The 27,383-nt window shown below is 37.7% G+C and overlaps 2 protein-coding genes across 3 annotated transcripts; one reads left to right on the forward strand and one right to left on the reverse strand.

The window, feature by feature from the left end:
• Positions 1–7,427: 7,427 nt before the first annotated feature.
• Positions 7,428–17,444, forward strand: LOC111865676 (5-formyltetrahydrofolate cyclo-ligase). Its single transcript, XM_023853878.2, has 4 exons — positions 7,428–7,612; positions 9,498–9,625; positions 11,431–11,564; positions 17,004–17,444. The coding sequence occupies exons 1-4, from the start codon at positions 7,454–7,456 to the stop codon at positions 17,225–17,227; spliced, it is 645 nt and encodes a 214-aa protein (XP_023709646.1). The 5' UTR covers positions 7,428–7,453; the 3' UTR covers positions 17,228–17,444.
• Positions 13,720–26,910, reverse strand: LOC111865675 (phospholipid phosphatase 5). Of its 2 annotated transcripts, none has more exons than XM_023853877.2 (7): positions 26,505–26,910; positions 26,278–26,383; positions 23,811–23,958; positions 22,362–22,490; positions 20,656–20,826; positions 19,686–19,912; positions 13,720–14,760 (listed from the first exon to the last, which is right to left on the reverse strand). In XM_023853877.2, exons 1-6 carry the CDS (start codon positions 26,582–26,584, stop codon positions 19,728–19,730), a joined length of 819 nt encoding a protein of 272 aa, XP_023709645.1. In that variant the 5' UTR covers positions 26,585–26,910; the 3' UTR covers positions 13,720–14,760; positions 19,686–19,727. The 2 variants fall into 2 exon arrangements, with proteins under 2 accessions (XP_023709645.1, XP_023709644.1); XM_023853876.2 differs by having other exon boundaries at positions 19,720–19,912; positions 26,505–26,909.
• Positions 26,911–27,383: the final 473 nt, after the last annotated feature.

The raw sequence follows: 27,383 nt of genomic DNA on the forward strand, positions 1-27,383 counted from the left end.
GTGACAGGGGGCGTGTAGGTATACCTCCACTGCCACCACATCTAATGCTGTAAGGGGTTAACGCAATAATACTAGATTACCCTCAGCTAGGATTCTCCTGGTTCTGGACCTTCTTCGTTGCATACAGCTGCCACCATCTATTATATCTTAAGAGGGTTGATGAAAATACTAAGGGCCGGGAGCGCGGTAGTCGAGCGTTCTCTGTTGGCTGGCCCCTCCATCACTGTCACCACTTCGTACTGGCGTAGAGCGGGCGTGTCGGATCCGACCCGCCTCTACCCATCGACTGTCACACCAATTATTATGTCTTAGTGACGGGGGTGTGTTAAATACAACTACTAATTCATTACGGCTGCCATCTCTCTTCGGCTAGTCCATTCACTACTGCCATCACTTTGTTATTCCTGAAGGGGCTAATGAAATATCTAAATTACTCTTCCCTTGTTCCATCAGGAACGCTATCTCTCTGTCTCCTATTAGTCTCTCACCCTTAACTCGGATTCTCATAACCCTTACTGCTAGTTGCATCCGGCTGCCGTTGGCTGCCTGGGTCAGTTCTGCCTTCGCTTGGGCCACGATCGCTCTGGATCGGTCGTGGACGGGTTGGTTCGGGGGAGTAAATCACAATTCCGGTACATCCTACTCTAATTACACTGTCTATTTACACTCTTATTTACAATAGGAGAATGCCGACGTCTGTCGGTTTACACTTGGTATCGGGGCGTGATAGTTCTGACTCCGTTCTAGTCTCTCGCCTGGAGCAGATGGCTTGAGACCGTCACTTTCTTCATTACTATTACTCGACACGCCATCTCTGTCCTTAACCTAAATCTCGTTGGGCACACTGGAGATGGCTTTTCACCATGTTAACCATTTAACCACAACAATAAAGTTTAATAGCATGGCTAGTATGAGCAAACATGACTTATTTGAGATAGAGACGCAGCGACACCACAACTTGTAGTACCCATGTCGGACAGAGCCTCCGACTAACAGCTGGATATTGCGTTTTTAGATCGAACCCTGAGTGAGTTTTTTCCTCATTTTTATATTATTAAAATCGCTGACGCAGCAGCTACAGAGAGGGAGGTTAACTCCTCCCTTCGTCCTCAATTGCTAAAGCGGTAATTTCTAATTGGCTATATCCGACTCGTTGCGGGAAATCGCGGCGCCTCCCTCTTTGCATTTTGTAATTTCATGGTCTCCAGGTGTTTCCAAACGCCACTTACAAAGTGGAGCGATTGCGCGTCTTCGCCGACTACGGTGTTTGTTGACCGCGTTCCACAGCCTATGTGTGGCCATCACTGTTCTAATTACGGTGAGACGCTCTCGTAATGTTTAGGCAATAATTTTGATTTCCAGTCTCAAAATTTGCGGCATAACACAGTGCATACGTAACAGACATTACCATGCAAGTGAAAAAGCAGAACTAGTGAAATTTCCATGGCGACGAATACACTAGCTACCGGCGGATAGATCACGTGAAACGGAACCCTTGAAGAAGGTGTCTTTTAGGACGTCCGACTGTCGGTTATAACAGACCAAGAGAGGTCAGATTTGAGAGACAGAGATCAGAGGAGACCAGAGCGGATGTCAGATCAGAGGGGAATTCAGAACATGTCGGAACAGAACGGAGAACAGAACAGAGGCGAATGGAGCAGAGCTGAGAGCAGAAGAAACCAGCTCAGAACCAGAAGACTACAGACTAACCAGGTTATTTCTGTCACTGTGAACGACTTATCCAATAAACAGCTTCGCCTAATCCGGAACCCATTAATTTCTTGTCACGCAAGCCCGGACACGTGACAACATTATTTTCCAGCCTACTACATGAATCAAGATCTCGGTATTGTAATGTGTAAGACAAACTAACAGTTGTCCTTGCGCTTAATTAATTAAGCACCATTCAATGAAGACGTATGAGGATGTGGAGGTATATACCACCATTCCGGAACTGGGCGCTAGGTGAAGGTGAGTGGTCAGCATCACATCCCGACCGCTGTAATCCCAGGGAAAGCATCAACCCCCTTGGGCTCCAGAGCCGGCCTGGACGCTGTCGAGAAGAGAAACTCCTCTTTCCCTTGCAGAGAAGGGAACCCCGGACCCCTCGGCTGTCCAGCCAATAGTCCGTCATTATACCGATTGGGCTATTCCAGATCTACACTGCACCGTTTAGAGATTTGAACAGTTTCCTTATAACTGTGTTTCCAGACACATGAAATTGTTTTATTTTCTCTTCGTATGAAACGCCTCATGCTCGTACAACAAAAATGCATAAATATCTCAGCTTTCTCTGTTTAGAATGTTAGGTGAGGTATCTAATTGACTCAGTCTAGTAAATTGGAATCGTTCAATACTGCCTTTTAAGGTATTTCTTATCGGTGTGACAAGANATACAACCGTTATCGCTCCTACAAACTCATACAAAGCAATTTAATACAATTTAATAATAGTTATTACCAGCTATGAACAAGAAATTTTTCATATCTGTTTCACAACGCTTCGTCTGAATGTAACGCTATGTTAACATTTCGAACATACACGTTATAAACAGCGGGATGAAGCTAGAGAATAACACTACATAAGAATTACGTAACAATGGCTGTTAACCTTAAGTAAGCTCTTTAGTCTCTGCGTCCTGTTGTGTGTTAAACCTTATGAAAGCCGTCGACGATTTGGGTCTGCATCTGTTGGTTCCACTGCGATAAATGTACAGGGTGTCTACAAACGATCTGACACGTTTTGATCTTTAATAATTCGGAAAATAACGAAGATAGAAAGAAACTAGTTACATTGTTGGATTGAGAAACTCAAAGAGTTTTGTGTCTATCGTTAATAAAGTTGTACAGTGCTCCATTTGTTGCACGTAAAATATCAAGACGATATTCGATTTCTTGCCAGGTTCGGGCAAGCATACCGACATCCACAGTGGTTAGTGGGTCTCTTGCTCTGGTAAGAGTACGAGAACGCATTTTGCAACAGATATGTTACGAAGAATAGAGGATGATGAAAGGTTTCTTACAACCATATTGTTCTTTGATGAAGCTTACTTCCACATTTCTGGAACAGTCAATCGCCATAACGTACGCATTTGGGGATCAGAGAGCCCTCATGAATACCGTGAAATGACAAGAGGCTGCACAAAAGTGAACGTGTGGTGTGCTCTTATGCATGTTCGAGTCATTGGGCCTTTATTTTTCGCGGAAATGACAGTCACATCAGATACTTACCTAGACATGTTGCAGAATTTTGTATTCCCGCAAGTTGAAGCGCTTCAGCCCGAAATCAATTTCCAACCTCATTGGAGCACCATAGTTCGTGATGCTTTGGAGAAACATTTTCCAGGAAGATGGACTGGACGAGGTGGTCCAATTTCTTGGCCCCCAAGATCACCTGACATAACCCCACTGGACTGTTTCCTCTGCGGATATGTCAAAGACGTTGTTTATAAGACGCAGGTGAGAGACATCGATCAATTGGAAACCAGAATAAGAGACGCAATAGCCACTGTGGTTGCCGGTATGCTTGCCCGAACCTGGCAAGAAATCGAATATCGTTTTGATATTTTACGTGCAACAAATGGAGCAAATTTACAACTTTATCAACAACAGACACAAAACTTTTTGAGTTTCTCAATCCAACAATGTAACCAGTTTATTTTTATCTTCGTTATTTTCCGAATTATAAAAGATCAAAATGTGTCAGACCTTTTGTAGACATTCTGTATTTATTTGTATTTAAATTCTAATGATGGCAGAGTTATCATGATTCGAGTGGAGGGGGGACCGATTACGGTCGGTGAAGATGTCAAATGGTCACGATTCTTGCAATACAAATGCCAGTATAGCAGATTTGCGTTTTCGCTAGGTGACAACAAGGCTGTCACTTCTGTACACGCAGCCTGTGATATACAGTCTTGTAAAATTATGTTTTATTTTATTCCAAATGAATGATAATACGTTGGAGTGTCATCTTAGGCGACGGTTACGTTCTGAAGACGGAGTGTAAACCCAAAATCTCGTATAGTTACAATTATCATTACAAACCCCTTAAATCGTCCATAAAATACATGCTTCTGTATATACCCTGTAATATGTATGTAAACGGTAAAGCTACCCCTGTACACAGGCCGTGAAGTCCCATAGGATTGTGAGAGGTCGAGACTCACATTTTCTGGACAATCGGCTCACATACGGCTGTGAGTTTGTCAGCCTTCCGCACCGGCCGCTCTTTATCCCCCCCCCCAGGAAAATTCATGGTACTCATTTCTGTCAGAGGCTGTGTCAACCCCAGGGCTGCAGTGCGGCTGAAAGGATTAGGTCAATTGAAGACTCCAATGACCTCATCGGGAATCGAACCCGCGACCTTCCGGCTTGTAGCGTACTGTCTCAACCAACTACGCTACCATGTGCCCCTGTAATAAGTATGTATAAAATAAAGAGTACATATCCAAGTAAAATGTACAGTAATTTTATTTTTAATTACATGAAAAACAGACAGAAGAATGAAAATAATAAACAAGAAGTTCTGGCAATAACTACTGGCCTAATTTCCTTTGATACGACACGGTCAGCATAGAGAAAGATATGTCCAATAATGCTTCTATTGTTGCGTGTGTATTCGTTGCCGCAGTAACGTTTTTACCGAGTCGTTGCCTAGCAACGATAGAGGGATACACATACAGACACACAGACTGATGAGAGATTTATGAGGTACGCCGCTGAGATGGGCCAAGGTGCCATGATATGCATACCAAGTTTAGTAGGGCATTCAAAAGTTAATAGAAGGTGAACTACAGACATATAGACATCATGGTGATAGCATAAGCCTATTTTCATTTTTCTTTTCTCAAAAAATGGAAAGTAGGCTAAAAGGAAAACAGTGTACCTAACCACTAATCATTTATCCTGGATATTTCGGGAGCCACAGTTTACGGTCATCCGGACTTAGGATTACTGAGCAGCTATGCGCGCGAAATTGGCCACGCGAATAGTTAAATTCGCATAAGTTAAAAGAGCGTATGCTGCGAATCCTCTGTACAGACCGGAACAGATATTTTCAAAATAGAACAAGCTATTAGCATTCCACGATTTTTGTTATTTTACTTTTTACATAATTTACCAAGTTTCTGGGTAGGCATGCCCCGTGTCAAATATCTTAAGTGACCCCTCCCCCCTCTTGTAACGCTCTTGCCAGAATCACATATAGGCCTGTTGTTAATACTGTTACAGTAAACAGTACCCATAGGGCTGTAGGAATTCACACTTGACTAATACTAAAATTACGCCGCATCATAGATCAAGCGGTTAGTCGCTGGCTTCAATCCCGGATCTGGTCAGGTGGTATTTGTGGTGGAAAAAGTGACGCTGGGGCAGGTTTTCTCCGAGTACTTCGGTTTCCCCTGCCAATCTTCCTTCCACCAATTGCTCCAGAATCACCCTCACCTATCATCTGGGGCTGGTACAATAGGCCAGAAGTGGCCGCAGTTCAAGGGACTCAGTCCCACCCCACTAGCAATAAAAAAATACTAAAATTCAAACTTCTATTTCATTCTTCTTACGAAATGTACCGGGCACATAACACACACACCGGTACGTCATTTTAAGTAACTAGTTCACTCTGTGGAGCTGGGTTCGTCTTGAGAATCCACCAGGTGCTCAGTTACACAAAAATTTTCCAACAATTTATGGAACCCGAAGGTTCATTGCCGTGTTCACAAGAGTCCCTATACTAAAGTAAAAGAAAAAAGTAAATGTATCCCTGTAACAGGCCGTGGTGGTCCATACGATTGTGAGATGTTGAGGTTCCCACATTTTCTAGACAATCGGCTCATAGATGGCGGTAAGGTTTTCAGCCCTACGCGCCGGCCGACCTTTACCCCCAAGAACATTCCAAGAATATTCCTGGTACTCATTTCTGTTAGAGCCTGAGTCGACCCCAGGGCCATAGTGCGGCTGGAAGGATTAGGTAATTGAAAGAATCCAATGACCTAATCCAGCCCCTACCGCCCTCTCCTCTTTCTCTAAGATCCATTTTAATATTAACCTCCCACGTACGTCTAGGTCTTCCTAGTGTTCTCTTTCCTTCTGGCTTTCCCACCAAAACCCTGTATGCATTCCGTTTGCCCCCCATGCTTGCTACATTACCCATCCATCTCATCCATCATTTGATCATTTTAATTGTATTTGGCGAAGAGCACAAGTTACTGGTACTTACTCGTCCTTAATATTTGAAATATTAATTCATTTGTCGAGACCGAAGCAGCCATAAACGCCCTGGCACAAACGCATGTTTGTTACCTTCTTCTTTTTGTGTCAACTGTGCTTCTCTCTGTCTATTTCCAAATTACATAGCACGCTCGGGTAGGAGGGAGGCCTGACTCCCCTTCGTGCCAATTGGGTTCAGGTACCTCTGGTTTGAGTGGGGTGTGAGGTATTATCTCTGCTTCTACGTAGTGGCAAGTACCGACAAAAGTAAATAATAACAGGGTGGTCCTTTGCATTGTACGTTTACAAATGTTTGTATTTTGTTTTTTAATTATTTTGCGTATTTCTCTATTCGTCCTAGCTTTGTAATTGGCCTCTGTGCTGTTAAGTTTGCACGTAAATAAACATGAATTGAATTGAATTGAATTGAATTATTATTATTCATGTTCTCATCATCATCCTCCTCCTTATCCTTCGCCTTGCCTTCCACCATCGTATTTCGAAAGTTGGAACAGGCTTGATTCCCTATGCCATGAAACATAGAAGAAGAAGAAGAAGTAGAAGAAGAAGAAGAAGAAGAAGAAACTATCTGCTATTTCTTTAAATATTCACACAGCTGAAAATGTTCTGAAAACGTTGTGCAACTTAGTGAAATCCATATTTCACGTCAGATTCCAGTTTTTGAGAGAATTGATTTTCGGATTTCAGATTCATGAAAACAGGTGTTATCCTGGACCGAGAGGGCCAAAAATCAAATGCGCCCTACCGCTTTTACTTAAAATCCTAATATCAAAATCCATTGGAATGTGTTCAGTAATTTCGGGGACGAAATCTGCTGAAGGAAGCGACTCCTCAATATGCAGACCACACAGAAAACACCTTTCTTCTGCTGTTGAGTGACATCACCGCGCATGCGTTAACGTGTTTACTAAGCCTTTGCCCGGCAATCCGTCACAATATGTTAACGCGAATTACGCTGTAACAATGTTTCTACTGCGTGGCTTTCAAACTCTAAAAGAATATTTTTTGTACACATAGGAAATTAAAGGAAGGACTAAGAAAGGCTTGAAGACGTTCACAGGAATGTTCAAGTCAAGAGACCGCACAATTACGTGTATGGAATGTGTGGGAAACACATTAGAACCTACTAACCAAAGATGTGACCGGATTTAACACTCTTTGAAGGCACATGTATAGTTACTCAGACTTCCTACTGCGTAGCGCGTAGTTCAAGGTCAAAGCAGTATATGTATACACGTATAACACTCATTACAGCTGGCAATGCACACATCACAATAATGGAAATTGCAGCACACAAAAAATTACTCAGGAAGGAATTAAATCGTGTAATCAATTCACTATCGCACAATGAAGTTATGAGGCAGTCCCATATACTGTCACAAAAGGTCAGTGTAGATGTAAACTCGCTGAGATTTTTATCATCAGTACTTTGCACCATGTTTGTTTTTTAATGAACAGCCAAAAGTATGACATAAATTACGTTAAAGGAACTGGAAAGTATGAATACCTCATACAGAAATCTTAGTAGCCTTAAAATGTTTATGTGGTTTTAGTGTCCTTCAATAAAACAATACTGTGTTTAATTTGTATTTCTGAAAAGCGAAGAGAAGTACCGCACCAAGAAGGGGAACTAGGCCTCGCATTGAATTTATACGCCACTCTACATGCTGATATGAAAATTAGCTTGAGCGAAGCTAGCTAACAGATCTACATCGCTATATCATAATATTAAAAACGCAAATTTGGACATAAAGCATGCCAAAATTAAAGGAAATTATTCTGTATTATAATAAAAACTTCCACATGTGTCATTAAAACTTCCTACTTCCTTCTGCAAATGCGAACCATTTCTGAAATCGTTGAGAAGTTACTAGATCAGAAGGTGGAAAGAAAAACCGTAGAACCGTAGAGCTACTTTACTGCGTTAACTGGACTTAGGGAAACTACCCCATATCTTCAGAAAACATAACCTCTTAACAACTCCATGGAGTCGAGTCCTTGAGAAGTCAGAATTGCAGAGCCATTTAAATAGTTTCCATAATTTTATGGAACCCGAAGGTTCATTACTATGTTTGTAAGACCCTGCCACTGGTCCCTATCCTCCGCTAGATGAATCCAGTCCACATTCACCTCTTGCAGAAATTTTATTTAAAAACCCGGGAGAAATATCATAAGATGAAAATCATGAACATTTTTAACCCAGCGATACATTTTGTGCGAAAAGGCATTACTCATCTCAAGATCAGATGAAGAGCTCCAGCTTCAAACAACTTTTCATATGCTACTGCAGGTGATTAAAAAATCAGCAATATGCGTAACACGAGCTGGTGCGAACAATAAAATGGTCGGTTCACATGTATACCTGCGTATGGAAATGTACGCCATCTATCATGTGATTTCGTAAATAGTGCGCATTATTTACAGTAGTACTCATCAGAGGTCTCTTACATACCTCTCCTCCCCCACCCAAACGCAGCAAAGAAGGCTGTAGTTGTCATTCAAATAAATGCTGTTTCTCAGACGGTCAATTAAGGTTCAATATTACGATTGTTGAATGAAAGGCAGTTCCAATTTCGGGTTGTTTCCTTCAAAAAGGAATTGTTAGTCTTAACAATATGGATGCTCCCTCCCTAAAGCATTGTGAAAAGAAAAAAAAACATTCAACACAATTAAAATAATGATTTCACACCACCAGTCCTGAATAATCAAATACAGCTACAATCACTTACATAGTACACTTCATTAAGCAGTGTTTTTATTCTGGCTTAAAAACAGATTCCAAAATGTGGGTCTCTTCCCCATGCAAAATAAATAACTGGCCGTTTTGTGAAGGTCATCATGCAAAGCTGACGTCAGACTTGTCCGACATCAATGAAAATTGACTAAGTTCTATAATTCTTTGTAAAATTCTCCAATGTATAATTTTATGAAAATATGTCCAGCGGTTCTTCACGTGTTTCATGCATATGGACTGAGAAAACTTTGTAGGTACTCCGCACTAAAAGTTATCCTTGTACTTCTAATTAAGCACCACACCGTGAAGGCAGGTTGGGGAGTTGAAGGCTTATCTCTTGCCGCTCAAAACCCCATTGGCCAAAATTGATGTCAGAATGCACCACCTCCAAACATCATTTTACTTTGATATCAGAAAACCCGCATATAGTCCTACAAACTAATCTCTGCAAACACAGAACACGCTCTGGCTAAGTAAAAAGTGAAATGAACATATGTATTTCAAATTAATTATTGAGAATGTGTTTTATTTTGCAGGTTTTACAGCACCCTCAGTATGTACAAGCCAAATCAGTCTCAGTTTATCTAAGTTTAGAGAAGGAGATTCAAACAGGAGAACTCCTGGAAGATATCTTCAAATCTGGAAAGACCTGCTTCATTCCTAGGTGATATACAAAGCTCATATTACTTACAGGGCAAGACAGGAAGTAAATGTAAATGGACGAGCTAACAAACATTTTGTTGTTGTTTCTTTAATAAAAGTTGCCTGAAAATGGCACTGTGGATAAGGTTTCCAATTGGTCTGAGCTTGTGTTCAGCTGTTAAATGCAATTACATCAGGAAACTCTGTCTTCAGATGGACATCTGAACATGCCATCTGGACATCATATGTTTGTATATGGGCATTCACTCACTTATAAAATCTTGTTGGGTGATCAGGTGCATTAATTTGGGAAAAAACTATCTTTATGATGATAAACTTTCGCTCAAAATTGATATATCTCATCTCTGAAATGATATCTTTCTTAGTGGTGTTACAGAGACTGTCTCTGTCCTTATCATCAGGCAGTGAACACATTTCCTGGCAATGAAAACAAAGTTCATCTCAGAAATATTGGACTCTTGCTTAAAAGTGATACAGTTAATCACCTGAGAAAATTTTACCACTTTCAGCCGTTGTGAATATTTCCACCTTTATACACTGAATTGTGACACACAGGACATGCTATGCTCTCTAATATGTAGTCAAATTTCTGGCCCATTTATTCTATTTCAGTCATATTTCAGATCTCAATTCACAAGTTATTACTGAACTACTGCTAGTTACCAAATTTCACTAATGGCTGTGGCATATTGGTACAAACTGCTTACTGGAGTCCAGAAATAGTCTTCAAATATTATTTCTTATTTCCATGAGTGCAAAAAGTGGTGAGTCTGTTTCATCTCCCATACTTTTTTTCATGTATAGACAAGGGTACTCTAAAAGTAGCAACACTGATTTAATTTTGATTCATGTTGGTCTGCTGTAACTCCTCAAAGCTAATTCTGAACCATAAAAAAATATCAGTTTGTAACATAAAATAAAGATCACACTAAAATCTGTTACTTTTTTCTGAAAACTTTTCTTGATATGGGGCATGACTTCACATTAGTACTTCAAGAGCTCATTTCTGAGACCATTCCCAATCAGAAATGTCATATGAACATGAGCTGATTCTTAGAGGTTAGAGAGCTATGGGTATTTTGAGTTCACGAATGATTTCCACGTAAGTCCTTGCAACGTACAGTTCATTTTACAATACATGTTCAAAGTGGCTAACTGCAACTTTGATGCACATTCTTACTCAGTTTCCAATTTTATGTGTAATTGCAGAAATGGTGTATGGACATGGACACATGAAATTAACCACTTAGATACAGCAAGACATACAAAGGACTTTAGTTCTTGGGAGTGATACACATTCAGTAGAAAAACAAGTTAGAATGTGTAACAAAGCTGTAGGAAGCCACTTTGATTACTTATTGTAAAATGAACTTTATACAAGTAATTTAAGAACCTGTTCATGTAAAAGGCTTATTCTTGCTTCAGGTTCATAACTCCTGAGAACTGGGCATATGTTTATATATTTCAGACTGGGATTGGCCTCAGGAACAATCACTTTAAGTATTGACAAAATCATGAAACACCACGCATATTGAAAAAATATTAAATTCCTCCATACAGTATAATACCTACACCTTCAAGCTATTGTCTAGAATATGAGTACATCTGTCCCTGCAAAATATTCATGCTGATGAAGAACTAAAAATTGAGAAAGCTGTGTTTGGAAATTTCTAACACTGCAAACCAAAGTGTTCTTGTATTTTATGCAACTTCACTTGCTGTCATCCCATGACCCCACAAACATATAACAAGTAACTGCACAACACTAAATTTCAGTCATATAATTTGCGGCACTGTGTATTTCAGAGTCCGTGCTGGATCTTCGGAAATGGAAATGATACAGCTCCATTCCTTGGATGATTATGCCGATCTACCAGTTAACAAATGGAATATAAAACAACCATCTGATGATAATGAAAGGATTAGCATATTTGACACAGGTCAGGAATGATAAATACTACATATTAACAGAACAGTAAGAGGTCCAAAATTTTCTTCATGCACATTTTAAATGGCAAACACTCATACATGAAGCATCCCCAAAAAATGTCAGTATTAGGTCTAGAGTGGGTGATGAGTGTTACAAGGCCATAATGTGTCTCCTACTCAGTGGCGTGCCATGCATGGAAGCAAGGGAAGCATTCCTTCCGTAGTTAAGAAACAAAAAGAAAAGAAGTCATATATAAATAATTCAATTTGAATAATAAGGATTTGAATACTGTCATTTAGCGCATGTTCCTGATCAAGGCCACATGTCCCCTCCTTCTCCCTTCCCTTCTTGGTGGGTCGGACCAAGATTCCTTTCGTTAATCTTCGTAATAATTTGTCTAATCCGAAGGGGCCAAGGAAAGCAAATTTCAGTTTGCTGGCTAGGCAAGCAAAGGAATGTGTTCTTTTGATGGTTATGTGAAAATTAACTGTGTATGTGTGATTTCAGTATTGTTGGGCATTATAGGTAACATTAAGTGTTATTAAAATATTGTAAGTGTATATTTAGATGGCGTAAGATTGTATTTGTGATCGTATATTGACGCATCAGAAAGACGCTATCTGCATTTAAGGGAAGTAAGTCTGATATTGTGGTACAAAGGCAGGGGCATGATTATACTACACGCACAGGCCACAGATAAAATGAATGCTGGCAGACATGACTGTGCAATCAAAAACCTTTTAAAATGGGAGTTTAATAGCAAGGAATTTTCTGAAAAGAAAATAATTATAGAAAGGTGACGACCAACATGAGAGTTGCCAGAAATTAAAGCACAAACCAAATTATGTGTGAGGAAATTTAATTTGGAACAGTATTCTAAATCAGAGTGGCTATCCGGTTGCCATGATATAGGAAAATTGTTTTGTTGGCCATGCCTATTGTTTCTCAAGGAAAAAATGTATGGAACAAGACTGGGTTTGGTGATATCAACAATCTTCATAAAGCATTGAAACGACATGAGAACTCTCAGACTCACATTATTTCAACGATTCTAAGTTCAAGTAGTTGCGAATTGAACTAAAGAAAGTTACACTCGATAGGAAATTAAGTGCAGAATAAACTCGGGAAACGCATGCTACCTAGTTATCTTTAGATATTTGCATGATTGTTATTATTTTGATGGAAGAGAAAGATCATATCCATCTCCCTTAAGAAAGGAGAAAACTGGAGATACATGACTACAAATTAATGAGAACACCTGGACCTACAAGATGCAAAACTCATCTAAAACGAAAAATATGGCATGATGGAGGCCCTCATATTTTGTATTCTTTCCTCAGTACAGTCAAACTTCCTAATTAAGCATGTTTAGATGATGGACAAGATATGTAGCACACATTGAAAAGAACTAATTCTACAGAGTAGATACTTTCTTGAGAAGCTATAGCTACTCGGCTGGTCAAGACATACCCAACTTTTCATAGAACCCAAAGGTTCATTATGGTGTTCAAAAAAGCCTATTAAAAGTAAGTAAGTAAAGCTATCCCCATACCAGGCCATGAAGGCCCATAGGGTTGTGAGACGTTGAGGGTCCCACATTTTCTAGACAATCGGCTGAAAGATGGCTTACTAGATATAATCTGAACCACATAAATCCAGTCTGCAAGGGCAAACAAATGTTGGTTCTAAAACCTCAAACAAACAAACCACTTCCGAGACTTAAGAAACAGTTGGTAGGACAAGAGTAATACTGATCTTGGAAAACAGGTTATGGGGATATGAATGGGTCGGATTCAATGGAAGACTTTTATGACATGATAAATCTTCATGTTCCATAACAGATATCTGTAATAAATGTTTAGTGCTTACCAACTGCTCAAGGAATATGTATTTCTTCCTCATTTTCTTTAACACATGTATTTGGCATTTATATTCATGGGAGAACACACGCACAAACACAGACACATATATTCATTTATGTTACTAGCATAACAATTTCTAGATAATATAGTTAGTAAATCTCAAGATCTAGTGTGTGGAAGGAATACTAATAAATCTAAACTAATACCTGGTTAACTCTCAAAGTTGTATTGTATTATGAGGAGGGAACAAGGAAAGATGTAGAATACAAAATACTAATTTCCACTAAAATAAATCCACAGCAGCATAATGATATATTTTTATTTCTGTAGATTAAATAATCATTAAACAGTATTCAGTCTCAATAAAAGCATCACAGGAAATACAAGAAATACTGTACATAAAATATCACATTAGTAGCAGTACAAGAAAATTAAAATAAATCATCTACCTTTATGCTCAGAGCATTTTATGGCAAGGAATAAATTAAGAAAAATCTTTGAAACCAAGTTTTTGAATTACAATAACAATGATCTGGAATGGTGTATTTTACTCATATATGAAATAAAACAACATAGTGACATTATAACTTAGGCTTCCATGGCACACCAGCAATTAGAAATACTGAAAACATAGCCACCAATATATCAAAGAAGTGCTCAATTGAACACTATTAAACACCATACATATACAACTCTGAAGCCCAACTTTTCATTACATTACACTTTAACTATGACCAGTTTAATAAAATGAAGTGAAAAAAAAAACACAAAGAACTAGAGAACTCTGTAGCTGGCTACGTGACAGACATACAAGTTTCCCTAGTTGCTACTGCAAATGTTGGACCATACTTGTTGTGCCAGCACCGTGGTGTTATGTAAATGCATTCCCTCAGAGCTCACTCAGTTCCAGGCTGTTTCAAGTGGCATAGGCTAACTCTTTCAGTCACATCTAGTAAGTGTCAGTACATTCTTTCTTGGTCCACAGTTTTCACATTAGTAAAAAAATTAAAAATAAAAGTGAATCTGAACATAACACAAAAATTCATAAAAACTGTTATGGAGTGGCATTTGAATGCTTTGTCAGGTATATTCTTTCGCCAAATTACAAAGTCATGTAGAAATAGGTATGTCGTAAATGCATGTTGAGATTCCGAAATACTTACATCAGTTTGCAAGTAGAAAGCATTCTTCCCACTTAATTGGACTGCCTTTATTTCTTCTTTTATTTAGCATTCAATACTTTGAAAAATGTTTGTGTAAACATTGTCCTCAGTGTTTTTTAACATGACTGGACATCTATACGATTTTTTACTTCGCAGCTCTTGCATTGTATCCATTTTCAACCTGTTACAAAAGGAAATATTTTATACAGTGTATAGTTCTGAAAAAATATATAAAAAGGCCAAGTATAACAAATTCAGAGATCACCAATGGAAAAGTTACAGAACAAAATAAAGTAATGAACAATACTGATTCAGTACTGGCGACTATTTTTTCTATAAACAAATTTTAGTTTGTGGCTAAACAGTAGTTTCTGGGACTAAGGTTAGTTTACTATGAGAACAAAAGTTATTGATTCTGGCTGCATTAAGTACTATCAGACGTTGTTCAGCAGTTACGAAGCAACAGAAAGATATAAAATTTGGGTATACAGTAGTGACAAATTTTTATAGAGTGCACATCAAGTTCCTAATATGGGAAAAGTGTTAACTTGTGCATTACTTCCATTAACTTTAAATGATGCTGAATAGAAGTAGGCACAAGTGAAACTTAGCAGTCGAATAGAAAATTAATAGGAAAGATAAATTTACATATCACCTTATCAGCCTATATCTAAAACCCTAAACAAATCAGTTTCTTCCCCCATAGGACTGAAACAGATATATATATATACATACATACATACACACACACCATATTATTTTGAATATAAGATGCCCTCAAATTTAAGACACATCCAATTTTTAAATGAACGTTTCTGGAAAAAACTGGAAAGGTTTATTTATTTCAGAGAGTTTATTTCCAACACATCAATTAAAATGACAAATTGTTAGAACACGTTTAAAGTGAAAAGTAATGGAAAATATACCAAAAGGAAATAGAAATTTAAAAATTTCACTACATTCATATTCCTTTCTATCTTTTTTATTTAATGAGAAAGTTCATCAAATGATCCTTCAGTTGCACTTTCATTTTCTGAAGATGATGCACCCTCAGCACTTTATTCACTGTCATCTTCCATTCCATCTGCCGCATTTAATAAAGAGCACTTTAAACCGATTTTGGAATAATATTGCTTGGCACTTCTTTCCATGCTTTTGATATTCTTTTTATTTTGCCACTAGGTATCAGTATGAATGTCTTTGTTGAGCCAGGCATCACAGTGTTTGTGGACAAGATGCTTGAATGGTTTGCTAATTTACCATACAGATTCAAGCCAGTCTTCCATTAACTCCAGTGTCATCCATGCATTTTTCTTTGGTCTGAACTATTACAGCTTTGTACAAAATTTTCTTTTGGCGCTGTCTTTCAGTTTAATATTATGAATGGTGGTAATTTAATGCCACTTGCAGTTATATACAGCATGAGGCCGCACCATAGCTCAAGCTGTTTGTCACTGGCTTCCCACAGCAGAGGCCCGGGTTCAATTCCGGGTCTGGTCAAGTGGGATTTGTGGTGGACAAAGTGGCATTAGGATGGGTTTTCTCCGAGTACTTTGGTTTCCCCTTCCAATCTTCATTTCACAAAATTCTCCATTATCATAATCACCTGGGGCAGGCTACAGTAGGCCAATCAGTGGCCGCCATGCCAAGTGGACCCAGTTGGATTCCATCCCCCACTAAGCAAATTTTATATACAGCATGACAGTAATAAGTAACTTTCAGAGCCTGTGGTTTTCATTGCCACTTGATCTTCCCCTTTCATACAGTATAATTGTGAGGCATGTTGAAAAAACTGCAGTTTAATCTGCATTGCGATTTGACTTAACACTTATTCCTTCAGCACAGTCCAATAACAAAATGCTGAAATTCAGTCAGTTTAGTTTCATATTCTGAAGGACGATTTTGACTCATTTTCATCTGTCATAATGATAAGCTCTCTCTTCATAAACTATTCACACTGTACATGATTGTATACTGATTGTATACTTTTTACCAGCTGCTCTTTTCAGCGCATATAATAACTTTCCTTTTGAATGAGGCATAGTATGTTAAACGCTTTTCCATCAGTAAAAACTGACAGAAAACTGAACAACAAGAATGTCAGGTAACTGAACTGAAAGTGGGGGAGGTGGCTCACAGTGACAGGTGGGGGGATGATGTGGCTTGATGACTCACTCCAAATGTGTTTACATTAGGTTCTTTCCAGGCTACCTTGTGGACAGTTTGCAAACTGGTGAATAACTCTTTGGATTTACAACACACCTCAGTTTTTCAATGGGAAAAAATGTGAAAAATGCAAGTCTTATATTCGAATTAATATGGTATATACGAGTGAGTGTGTGTGTGTGTGTACACACACATACATATAAGTTTATTAAGCAGTATTTGTTCACAGAAGTTTCACTGTGCCTATACTTTCCACAGAAAATCTGGATTTGGTTCTGACACCTGGCTTGGCATTCACCAGAAATGGTAAGCGTCTTGGAAGAGGGAAAGGATATTATGATCGTTTTCTTGCTAGATGCTTCAGAAGATACAAGAAAAATCCATTCACACTAGGTCTTGCATTCAAGGAACAAATTGTATCAGATATCCCGACCACTAATACAGATATAATTATTGACCAAGTTCTGTACACTGACAACTGAACCACAATAAAGTTACCTTGCACAAACCAGATACCACATTAAACATTCATTTACAATCAGATTGGCATCATCCAGAACTGGGGGAAGTGAATGTACAGTGAAATGGTAGTACCACAAACTAAAGCAGGACTCATACAGTTAAAATCATCTCATGATGCTCAGTAACAATTTAACTCTGTATAATGAATTCAATATGAATAAATGAAATTTGGTAATTTCTAGGTGTCATTTTCACCACTGCCATGGAATTTATTTCTCTTGGTTTACATTAGCATTCCTTCTAAATGCAATATTCTGCTTCATACACCCCATATTTATCCAATTAAAATATTTGTTACTGCAATTCAAGGCCTCATTTTAAGAATAAACTTCAGACTGAGGTGAAATTATTCCTTCCAAAACGAATTAACTAACCTGTTAACGAATTCCAAGGTACATGCATGCCTGTACCACCAAGATTTGTATAAAACACCTAAAAATACAGCCACTGATTCTCTGTATGTAATACTAAAATTCATAACTGTCAGTCATGAATATGTTCCAGTATGTTCACTTTGCACTTTATCACAATTTAAGTAAAAGAGTAAAGTTGTCCCTGTACGTAACTCATTAAGCAATATGCCATGAAGGCATATGGGGAGAAGATGTATAGATCAACATTTTCTTGACTTTGGCACTAGTTCAAGGAGAATGGTCAGCTTCATGCCCCTGCTGCTTTACCCCAGGGGAAAAAGCCCCAGGTACACAGTGAACAGGAGGCTGGGTGGGCCCCAGAGCCAGTCTGGATGATGTGGAGAAAATTCTTGACCCTACTGGGACTCAAACTCCGACCCCTCAGTCATCCAGCCTGTAGCCAATCACTATACTGACTACACTATCCCAGCTCCTACTTTGTCACAGATACATCTGGGATTAATCATGTTAAAAACACAGATGCAATCATAACAGTATCACTGAATGACAAAAAATAACTTATTTTGGAACATTTACAACAATGGGTGGATCTTACAGGCTATTTAAATAGTCATTTCACAAATTCACAACTATTCTATCACCCATAAGTTCTGAGTTAATCAGAAATTAAATTTGCACAAACTTAAAAGCCTCTAGTAACAACATTAAAGCATACACTGCATGTCATCCACCTAAAATATGGCTATTGATGACTGACTCTTGCATTCTGCCTCTGGGGTATCCCTTACCAATATCCAACAATAATCATGCAACATGCTGCAGCTCTGCTTGCCCTGGTATCACTTCTTCTCCATCAGAGATATATTCCCCATTCTCATCACCTACATCACTCACATATGTTGCAAAAACATCGAGACGTGAATTAAAAAAAATTAATTTTTAACATTTTGTAATCCATAAATTTGCATGCATTGAGAAGTTCTGCAACAAATGACTAATAATTTTCTGCCTCAAAGTTCTTTAGGAAATTTGTGGCCCAACTTCACTTTAAGTTTCATCTGCATTAACCAGTGGCTGACTGGTGACTATTTTTTGCACCAGAATCAACACTTGTTGAAATGGTCATTGTTTCTTTGAATAATGACTTTCCTGAGCTTGACCATTCCAATCATTGAGGCAACAATAGAATTTTGCCTAGCCCAGTTGTAAACCAAGCAGAAATGGCATCACTTTCAATTATCTAACATTTACCATAATTGATATGGTTCATAAGGTATACGACTTCTTCATATGAACAGCATATACCATTAGAAGTGAAGAGTACTGAGTTCCATTACAGAATAAGACAGCTTTCAGACTCAGCTTCAAGGAACTGATAAACAGGCACCATTTGTTTGGATCATGCTGTTGCCCAAGGGCCTACAAGAGACAGTTCACTTCACTGGAGGGATAAAAAACGTTTTTTTTGGTGCTTGCGGAATGAAGGTGTTTTGGTGCCTATTTCTAGAAGATTCAGACTTTTCAATCTCAAAAGTCAAACATTCAGATTGATATCTTGATAAATTCAGATACAGGAGGGGTCAGACTGCTCCAGATATTACATCAGGCTCTGCTGATAAATAAGCTGGCTAAGTTACATTAAATTAAGAAAAATATATAAATAAAATACATAAGGTTCACAGAGCAAAATCATGCAAATAATTGATAAATATAAATCAACACATAATCTGTGTGACAGAACTGAACAAGCATGGATACATCTAAGTATAAACATGCTAGCAGGGACGGGCAGAACTGTAGACAGGAGAGGAGGAGCAAGTGGTAACCCCTTCTTCCATCCTAGTGCACTGTAAATCCTAAATAATCTGAAACGTTGTCATTCGAAAATTATGGGTGACAGAAAAATTGTTCTCTTTCGTATCACCACAAAAAAAAAAATATCCATTTATCACCTAAAATCACTCATAAAAATAAAAAAAAATGGTTGAACAGTGCCTTCTGAAGAAAAGATGGAATGCAGACATCAGTTTTGGCTTATCATTACCCTCATTCACTCTGAGAGCTGATGAAACAATAACCTTTCTGATTAAATCCACTTTATCTGCTCTTCGTTTTGAACAGAAGACTGGCTGCTATGGACTGTCTCCAGTTCCAGGTGAGGTGTTATGGCTGCATATGGTCTGTGAGAGTGAATGGATGTGAGGCTAGGGTAATACTGCCTGTAGCACAGGTAAGAAATTGAAATACCCAGTAGTGAGCCACAAAGAACATCTGCAACACAGAATTACACATAACACTTACGAGTATATCAGATCTGAGGTTCTCACAACAGCAAATGTGAAGATTACCGTGTTCTGGCATGTGATGCCATGTAGTGTGTGTAGAAAAGTACCAAAGTTTCAGAGGCACATGCTGCCTCCCATCTTGAGGGAGGCCACAGTTTATTCCAAAATGTTGGTGCCTTTTTAACAGACTACACAACATCACATCCCAGAAGACAATAGTCTTTAAATTAACCACAGTCTTACTATAGCAGAAAGTTTAGAGGGGCAATTGCAAGAAATAAATTTCATATGTGCCAAAGAAATTCAAATAAATTCATTTAATAGCAAATGAAGATGGTTTAACAGTTAAAAAACCTATAGACAAATTCCAGTAACAAATAATGTGGCCCCAATATAACGAATATTAAATGCATCAATCTTATTATTACCACAGAATTAAATAGGATTTTCAAAACTGAAAATGTCCAAGATGTGATAAGCTTAAGATTACAGAAATCCTGAAATATATAACAGCAGCCATTAAACTATCATTCTAGGATACACTGAATATGTATTTTAAAAATTTCCCCTCATACAAGAATCTGTGTGTTTTTGTGTATATTTAAAGTCTGATGTCTTAAAACTGTTTTCCAGCTAATCTGCAGAAAACTTACAGTTTGTTTTCATAAGTGAGAACACCATAATATGAATCCTGAGAACCTCTAATCTTACATATGAATTCATACTTGCCTTGCCAGTGATGATGGTAATCACATGTTCGACTCAATGCTACAGCCAGTGCCACAGATAGAGGAAGAAGGAAGGCACATAAACGCCATGATTTGCCTCTACCAATGGAGTTGAAAATGTGAAGTTTTCCAGCCAGATAAAACGCGATAAATCCCATGCTCACAAATGAAACTGAAAGAGAAAGATGGGTTATGGTAACAGATTCAAGTTTTGTGCTGCATGAGAATGAATAATACTGACTTATAACAAACAATCCCAAATATATCTCTTTAAATTAATAACTGCTGAAATCAATGGTAAACTAAAAATATTAATGCAGGAATTCTATTTGTTACAGGCTGATTCCAGAGAAAGCTATTCCTAATTAGAACAAATATAAATACAACTTAAAATTATTTATAATAAACAGTAAAGTTCAGAAGTTTGATGTAATAAACGGCAATGCGATGCATGCATATTTAGTCAAAGACATAACTGAATATCAAAAACAACTTATGGGCACTGCATCACTAATTAAGAAAATGTCAAAAAAAGAGTATATTAGTAACTAATTCTCGTAGATTAATAAAACAATTTCATACTCAGGAAATACTGATGTCGATCATATCACAGTGTTTATGGACAAATTAAATGAGTGTATATCTTATTCTACATAGGCCTCCTGCAAAGACACATTCCTAGTGGAGTTTCAAGTCACATCTAATAGACTGCTGTTTTTCCTAGTACAATCTACTATTGAGGTGACTATCGGCACCAGGAACACATACACACTACAATCATATTATTTTCTTCGTGAATATGCTTGAAATTAACAGGAGGCATATACAGGTAGACTTTACTCAAACATACGTATCTTATGTTATTCATGGAAATGTCACTTCCATCTTCAGGGTCAAAGAATAAGACAAGCAAGAAATGAGCATAGGGAAGGTAGCAAGCAGAGCTCTGTTGAAGATGGAGGCGACATGTTCCTCCAAAACATCGGTTGATTTTCAAAGGACTACACGGCATTATATCCAAAAAGGTAGAATTCCTTGTAACCTCTGCTGTGAGACCGTCAAATCCTACGGTTAATATTATGTAACAGCAACTGATATACTGAAAAACATGGTCACAAATGTGACAGGATCGTTCCAAAATCAAGCCAGGGAAAGATGTTTAGGAATACCTCTAAAAAGATGGCCAGATTCTGTTTTTTAATATCCATAGCAGGCCAACTTGCCTTAATAATGTAGTGAGTATTGTGATGAATAAAGTAAAGTAAATAAAGCTATCCCTATAAAAGGCCGTGAAGGCCCATAGGGTTGTGAGACGTTGAGGGTCCCACATTATCTAGACAATCGGCTCAAAGATGGCGGTAAGGTGGTTAGCCTTACGCACCGGCCGTGCTTTACTCCCCAGGAAAATTATTTCATTAATTCCTGGTACTCATTTCTGTTAGAGGTTGAGTCGACCCCAGGGCCATAGTGTGGCTGGAAGGATTAGGTCAACTGATAAAAATCCAATGACCTCATCGGGACTTGAACCCACGACCTTCTGGGTTGTAGCATAGTGCCTCAACCAACTACACTACCGTGTGCCCCATTGTGATGAATAACTGTAATAAATCACAATAATCTTGGTATATATTTATGTGCATGTGTATGTGCTATGCTACATCCAAATACATGAGGCAGTTTACTGAGACACAAACAGTACCTACTTACAAGAAGAGTGACCACTGGGGAAACTCTTGCGCCCCTCAATAATGACAGACTCCTCGCCTGTACACTTCAGCTCTGGGTTCACTTCTCCATCGGGGAAACACCTCCAAAAGAAATCAGGTCTTGGCCGACCTGTCACACTGATAACTCATTACACATGAAATGCTACAAGGAATTATTAAACGTCAGTTTCCTACATACAATATACAAACTTCCCAAACTGTCCACATACCTCACACAGTGTTGCAATAATGCTTATGCATGCTTTCCACAGAATTAATGCATAATGGGGGCAGTGTTTGCACATCTACATAATTAACACCCAAATTGACTCATGAGGTTTCAATTAAATGGCATATTGGATACCTATATTAAAAAGTGTCGGGTGAACTTCAATGCTGTTTTCATATTAGAAAACCAAAAAAAAATTATGAACTAACCAACAAAACTATGCCTACTCCGGGTGACCTGGATTTGCACGGTTAAACTAAACAGAAGGGAAAATGCAGTGTCCCTCTACTTGTTACTTTGTTTCACCAACAACATTACTTTACATTACATTACTAATTATTATGGCTCATTTTGGCCACAACATTACAGCACGATAGATAACATCCAAATAACTAAGAAATGCCAACATTTTCATATCATCTTTAAACCACAAAGTCATAAATAAATTACCTACTTCCAAATATTTTAGTTTGTGGTGTACAAATACAAGATATAAAAACAGCGGTTCTTTATTTTCACTAGTTTTATCAACATATTTGTGGACATTATGAATATTCAACTGGCACGTAAAAAAATAAATGAAATTAACTGCTGCTCGGTAGACAGCTGGTGGTTACAGAATGTCAAACAACAATGAAATCTCACTGACAGAGCCAGTTTTGAGAAAACTGACACTAAACATTTGCGCCCCTAGTGCCTGTACCATATTTTCCTGATGATACGACTAATGCATTTGTATTTAGGGCTATGGTCTTCATAGATTACTCAAATTTTAATAAAACTGTGACAGCACTTTTTGAGAAAATCACCATTTTGTATGTGTGTGTGTGTGTGTGTGTGTGTGTGTGTGTGTTTGTTTTTTGGGGGGGTGCATATTTTTGAAGCTGGAATTTCCAGTCTCTTTGCTGAATGTACTTTTGAATATCAAATGTAAATAAAATCCATCCAACCATTCAGGCGCCAGCAAGACACACGTACATAAGCACATGGCACTCCAAAAACTACTTTTTAGTAATCAAGGAACTGAGAATATCTTGACATTCATTTTTTCACAAGCATGTTTTCTCATATATCCTATGTATATGATAAAAAATGAATGGGGAAACTTTAAGTACCTTCAGTTGGAGTAAACAAACGTGTCTCTGAAACTGCTAAACAGATGATATTCCAAAATAATATGATCTGCAGCAAAACTGGTTAAATATGAAAATATTTACTCACCCACAATTAATTTCATAATATTGGTGAATACTCCATTTAATGATAATCCCAAAGAACAGCCAAGAATTGCTTGGCTAACATCTGTCTTGTCTTTTTGAAGTAAAAATACTAATAGGATTACTGCAGTTGGGGTAACAAATACAAGAGGCTGAAAAGAAAAACATTTTACCATAAGTAAGACTTGAGGTTTTCATGGCAGTGACTATGAAGAATGCCGTCTTCTGGGATGTGGCGCCATGTAGACATTCTGTTAACTGACTCAGTCTACAGACACCTGCTCACCCTGGTTCATCGATTGCAGATTTCTTATACCGTGAAGATGGAGGCAATATGGTCCTCCGAAACATCGGTTAACAAAATATCTACACGGTGCCACATCCCAAAAGACGGTGGTATTCTTCATTTTACCTTAAATCATGAACAAAACATTTACAATGCTACAACATAATTATATCAGGCTGAAATATGGTTTCATCTGAAATTCTATGAAGTGGGCAGTGGATGCTTGTAAATGAGTTTGTGACTGAATTTGAATTCCTTTCAAATAGCATAAAATACTGTCACTTAAACAGATTTGACAACAACTATACCATTAAGGAATTCTAAACATTTGGCATGCTACAGTGAGAATGCAGCACAATGTGCTATGAGGATGAAATTTAAGTGGTTAGTAGATAATGAACCACAGAAAATCCTCATGCTCTTCATAAAGTGCCACTACACACAGGATAACTGGCCCGTGTACTTACACAAAACAATAAATCTGAAATGTTATGTGACACTGATTCTCTCACCTTTCTTCAATCAACTGACTGATGAAGGAAAGTCATATGGACAATTTATGAAAGATAATGCAACAACACACACTGCAAAAGATTCTATAGATGCATTCACTGATACTTCTGGCAAATGAGTTGCATATTTAGGATTGTGGTCACTGCAACCACCTGATTTAAATCCTTTTGACTCTTATTTGTGGTGCATGGTGAAGGAAAAAATGCGAAAAATCTGGAAGAACTGTTAAGAAAATATTAGGCATAAATTTCTGCTATTCCCTTACAGGAGCTTCAACATGTGTCAGAAACATATTCTCATGATGCAGGACATGTTTAGAAGTAGCAGCTTATCACTTCAACAATCTTCTATAAAATAAAGGAACTTACACAACAGCATTAAAGTGGAACATGAATTTTTGGCTACTGAAAAAGGCCTGTGTAAGAAAGTGCCATGTCAGCACTACTTATAATAGGACATGAACCAACTTCTTTTATAATTTCCAACAAAACTCTTAACAAACTAACTGTAAATATTTTAACATATTAAGACAGCCATTGTAGTTGTTAAAAACTTTAGATTTTATATCCACTGTATTTTATCTACATTATATGTATATATTTTAACCTTTAAAAACATATTGTAATAGTGGCTTCCAACTGTATTGATGTCCCTCTGAGGATGGTCTGTAAAGACCGAAATATGTAAGGGAAGGACTGAAATAAGAAAACTCTTCTTCTAGTCACACTGGACAGAACTGTTTAATCTCTTTATGATATTGCTAGTGTGACGGACCAGAATGAAACAAATCACACTACACATGTCTTAATCACACACACAATTACATAATTAATAAATCTACAGCAAATTTGTAGTGCAGTTACAAACACCTACAATTCCACTATGTTCAAATTACATTTATTACCAAATAAATTACTAAGTAAATAACTATACACATAAATTTAACTGACCCAATTCACTATATATATAAGAATGAGCACGTACAGGTAATTTCTATACACACAAAAAGATTTTAATATACCCTAAACACAAACGTGGAACTACTGAAACTAACAATTAGATATACAATTACAGCCTCCTAATCATTAAACTTACTTATTTAAAAAATCATCAAAAGAGCAAAGGTGTGAGCCAGAAGAAATTTTTCAAGGCTACTTTCATTGTTTATATTAACTGATAAACATTTAATTGTGAAGGGGAGCTTGTTGTTTAATCCAAGAACAGTATATTCCTTTTTGAGAGACTTGTGTCACAAAAGAGTAAAGCTAGATGAAAGGTCATAATGGAACATAAGCAAGGGCACAAAAGAAAACTTTTCTTTCAGACTTCAGAATTAGGAAGAGGTACATCAGTCTCAAGATCTAGCTATCTTATCCCCCGGAGAAAGATCACCCACTGCCGACCACAAAGGCAAACTGAACAGATACAAGGAAGAGGTACATCAGTCTCAAGATCTAGCTATCTTATCCCCCGGAGAAAGATCACCCACTGCCGACCACAAAGGCAAACTGAACAGATACAAGTTCAACCATACTCCTGATAATGAACCCTCTGTATCTTACTTCAAAGACTAATACATATAAACACATGTGGTTAAGACACAACAGGTAACAAACTAATCCAAACAGAAAAAATTAAATACTCTATTTCAGTCACTACACACCACACTTACCCACAACACATTTGTTGGAACATAACTGTCACTCCTTGGATTTTTATATAACCACAGTTCATCTGGCTGAATCTTCCGCGTAAAAGGCGTTGCGCCTTCCAGTTCACTGTAATATAAAATACAAAATTAATGTCAACATTTCATAACCTTTTATGCCATGGATTATTGCATTACATGCAAGAATCACTGCAAACGAATAACACCGATGAAAACCAAATACTACTTACATGAAAATCAAAGCCAGGAGTGTTCTTACTGAAATTTCCACCCATATACTTCCTTCAATATCGCGTACATTTGGCATCATTAATAAGAATAATTTCAAACAACTGATGCCCACATCCGCAATACCATTTTCAGTTCCCAGTGTGCACCTAGCTTCCGAAGTTTAGAGGTTAAAAACACAAAAACAAACTCCAAACCTAGCGCAAATTTTGATGTGTATATGTTCCATTTTTTTTAAATAATACGTTTTCATTCAATTCTTATAACTACAAGTATTATTTCCATTACACCTTAAAACTCGATCCATATGTAACACACCACAAACCAAACAATACAACGGATCAAATATGCACCAACGTCAGCATCAGGAAATTCCCAGCGTATGGCGCCAAGATTATCGTTCACACCCTAATAAGTATCTATTAACATAACGAATAACAGCTGGTCACGTTTTCCGTGGACATATTCGCTTACTCCCCGTGGAACGGGTCCCACGGGCAAATCTATCACGGTTCTCTCAAGCAGAGTTTTTGAAACACTTGCCCGATTTTCACGAAACTCCGCATTAACAATGTGCCACTCAAGACCATAACAAAGCCATCAATTCTAATGTATTATAATCAGTAGGGCCCGGATTTTTATTACCTAAAAACTATAAATATATGCATGCAGTTATGACCCAAAATTATGTCAAATATGACCTAAAAAGTGTAAAATATGACCTTAAATATTAAATGGGACATAAAATTTAACAATTTTAATTACAACTTTTACTAGAGTTTAAGAATAAAGATGACGAATATATGATAGTAGGTCCTACTTACCAAATTAGCCTTGTTATGTCTCTGAAGGAAAGAAAACTGATGGAATTTCGACATTTC

This window comes from Cryptotermes secundus, unplaced genomic scaffold (assembly GCF_002891405.2).
Source record: "Cryptotermes secundus unplaced genomic scaffold, Csec_1.0 scaffold19, whole genome shotgun sequence".
Taxonomy (NCBI): Eukaryota; Metazoa; Arthropoda; class Insecta; order Blattodea; family Kalotermitidae; genus Cryptotermes; species Cryptotermes secundus.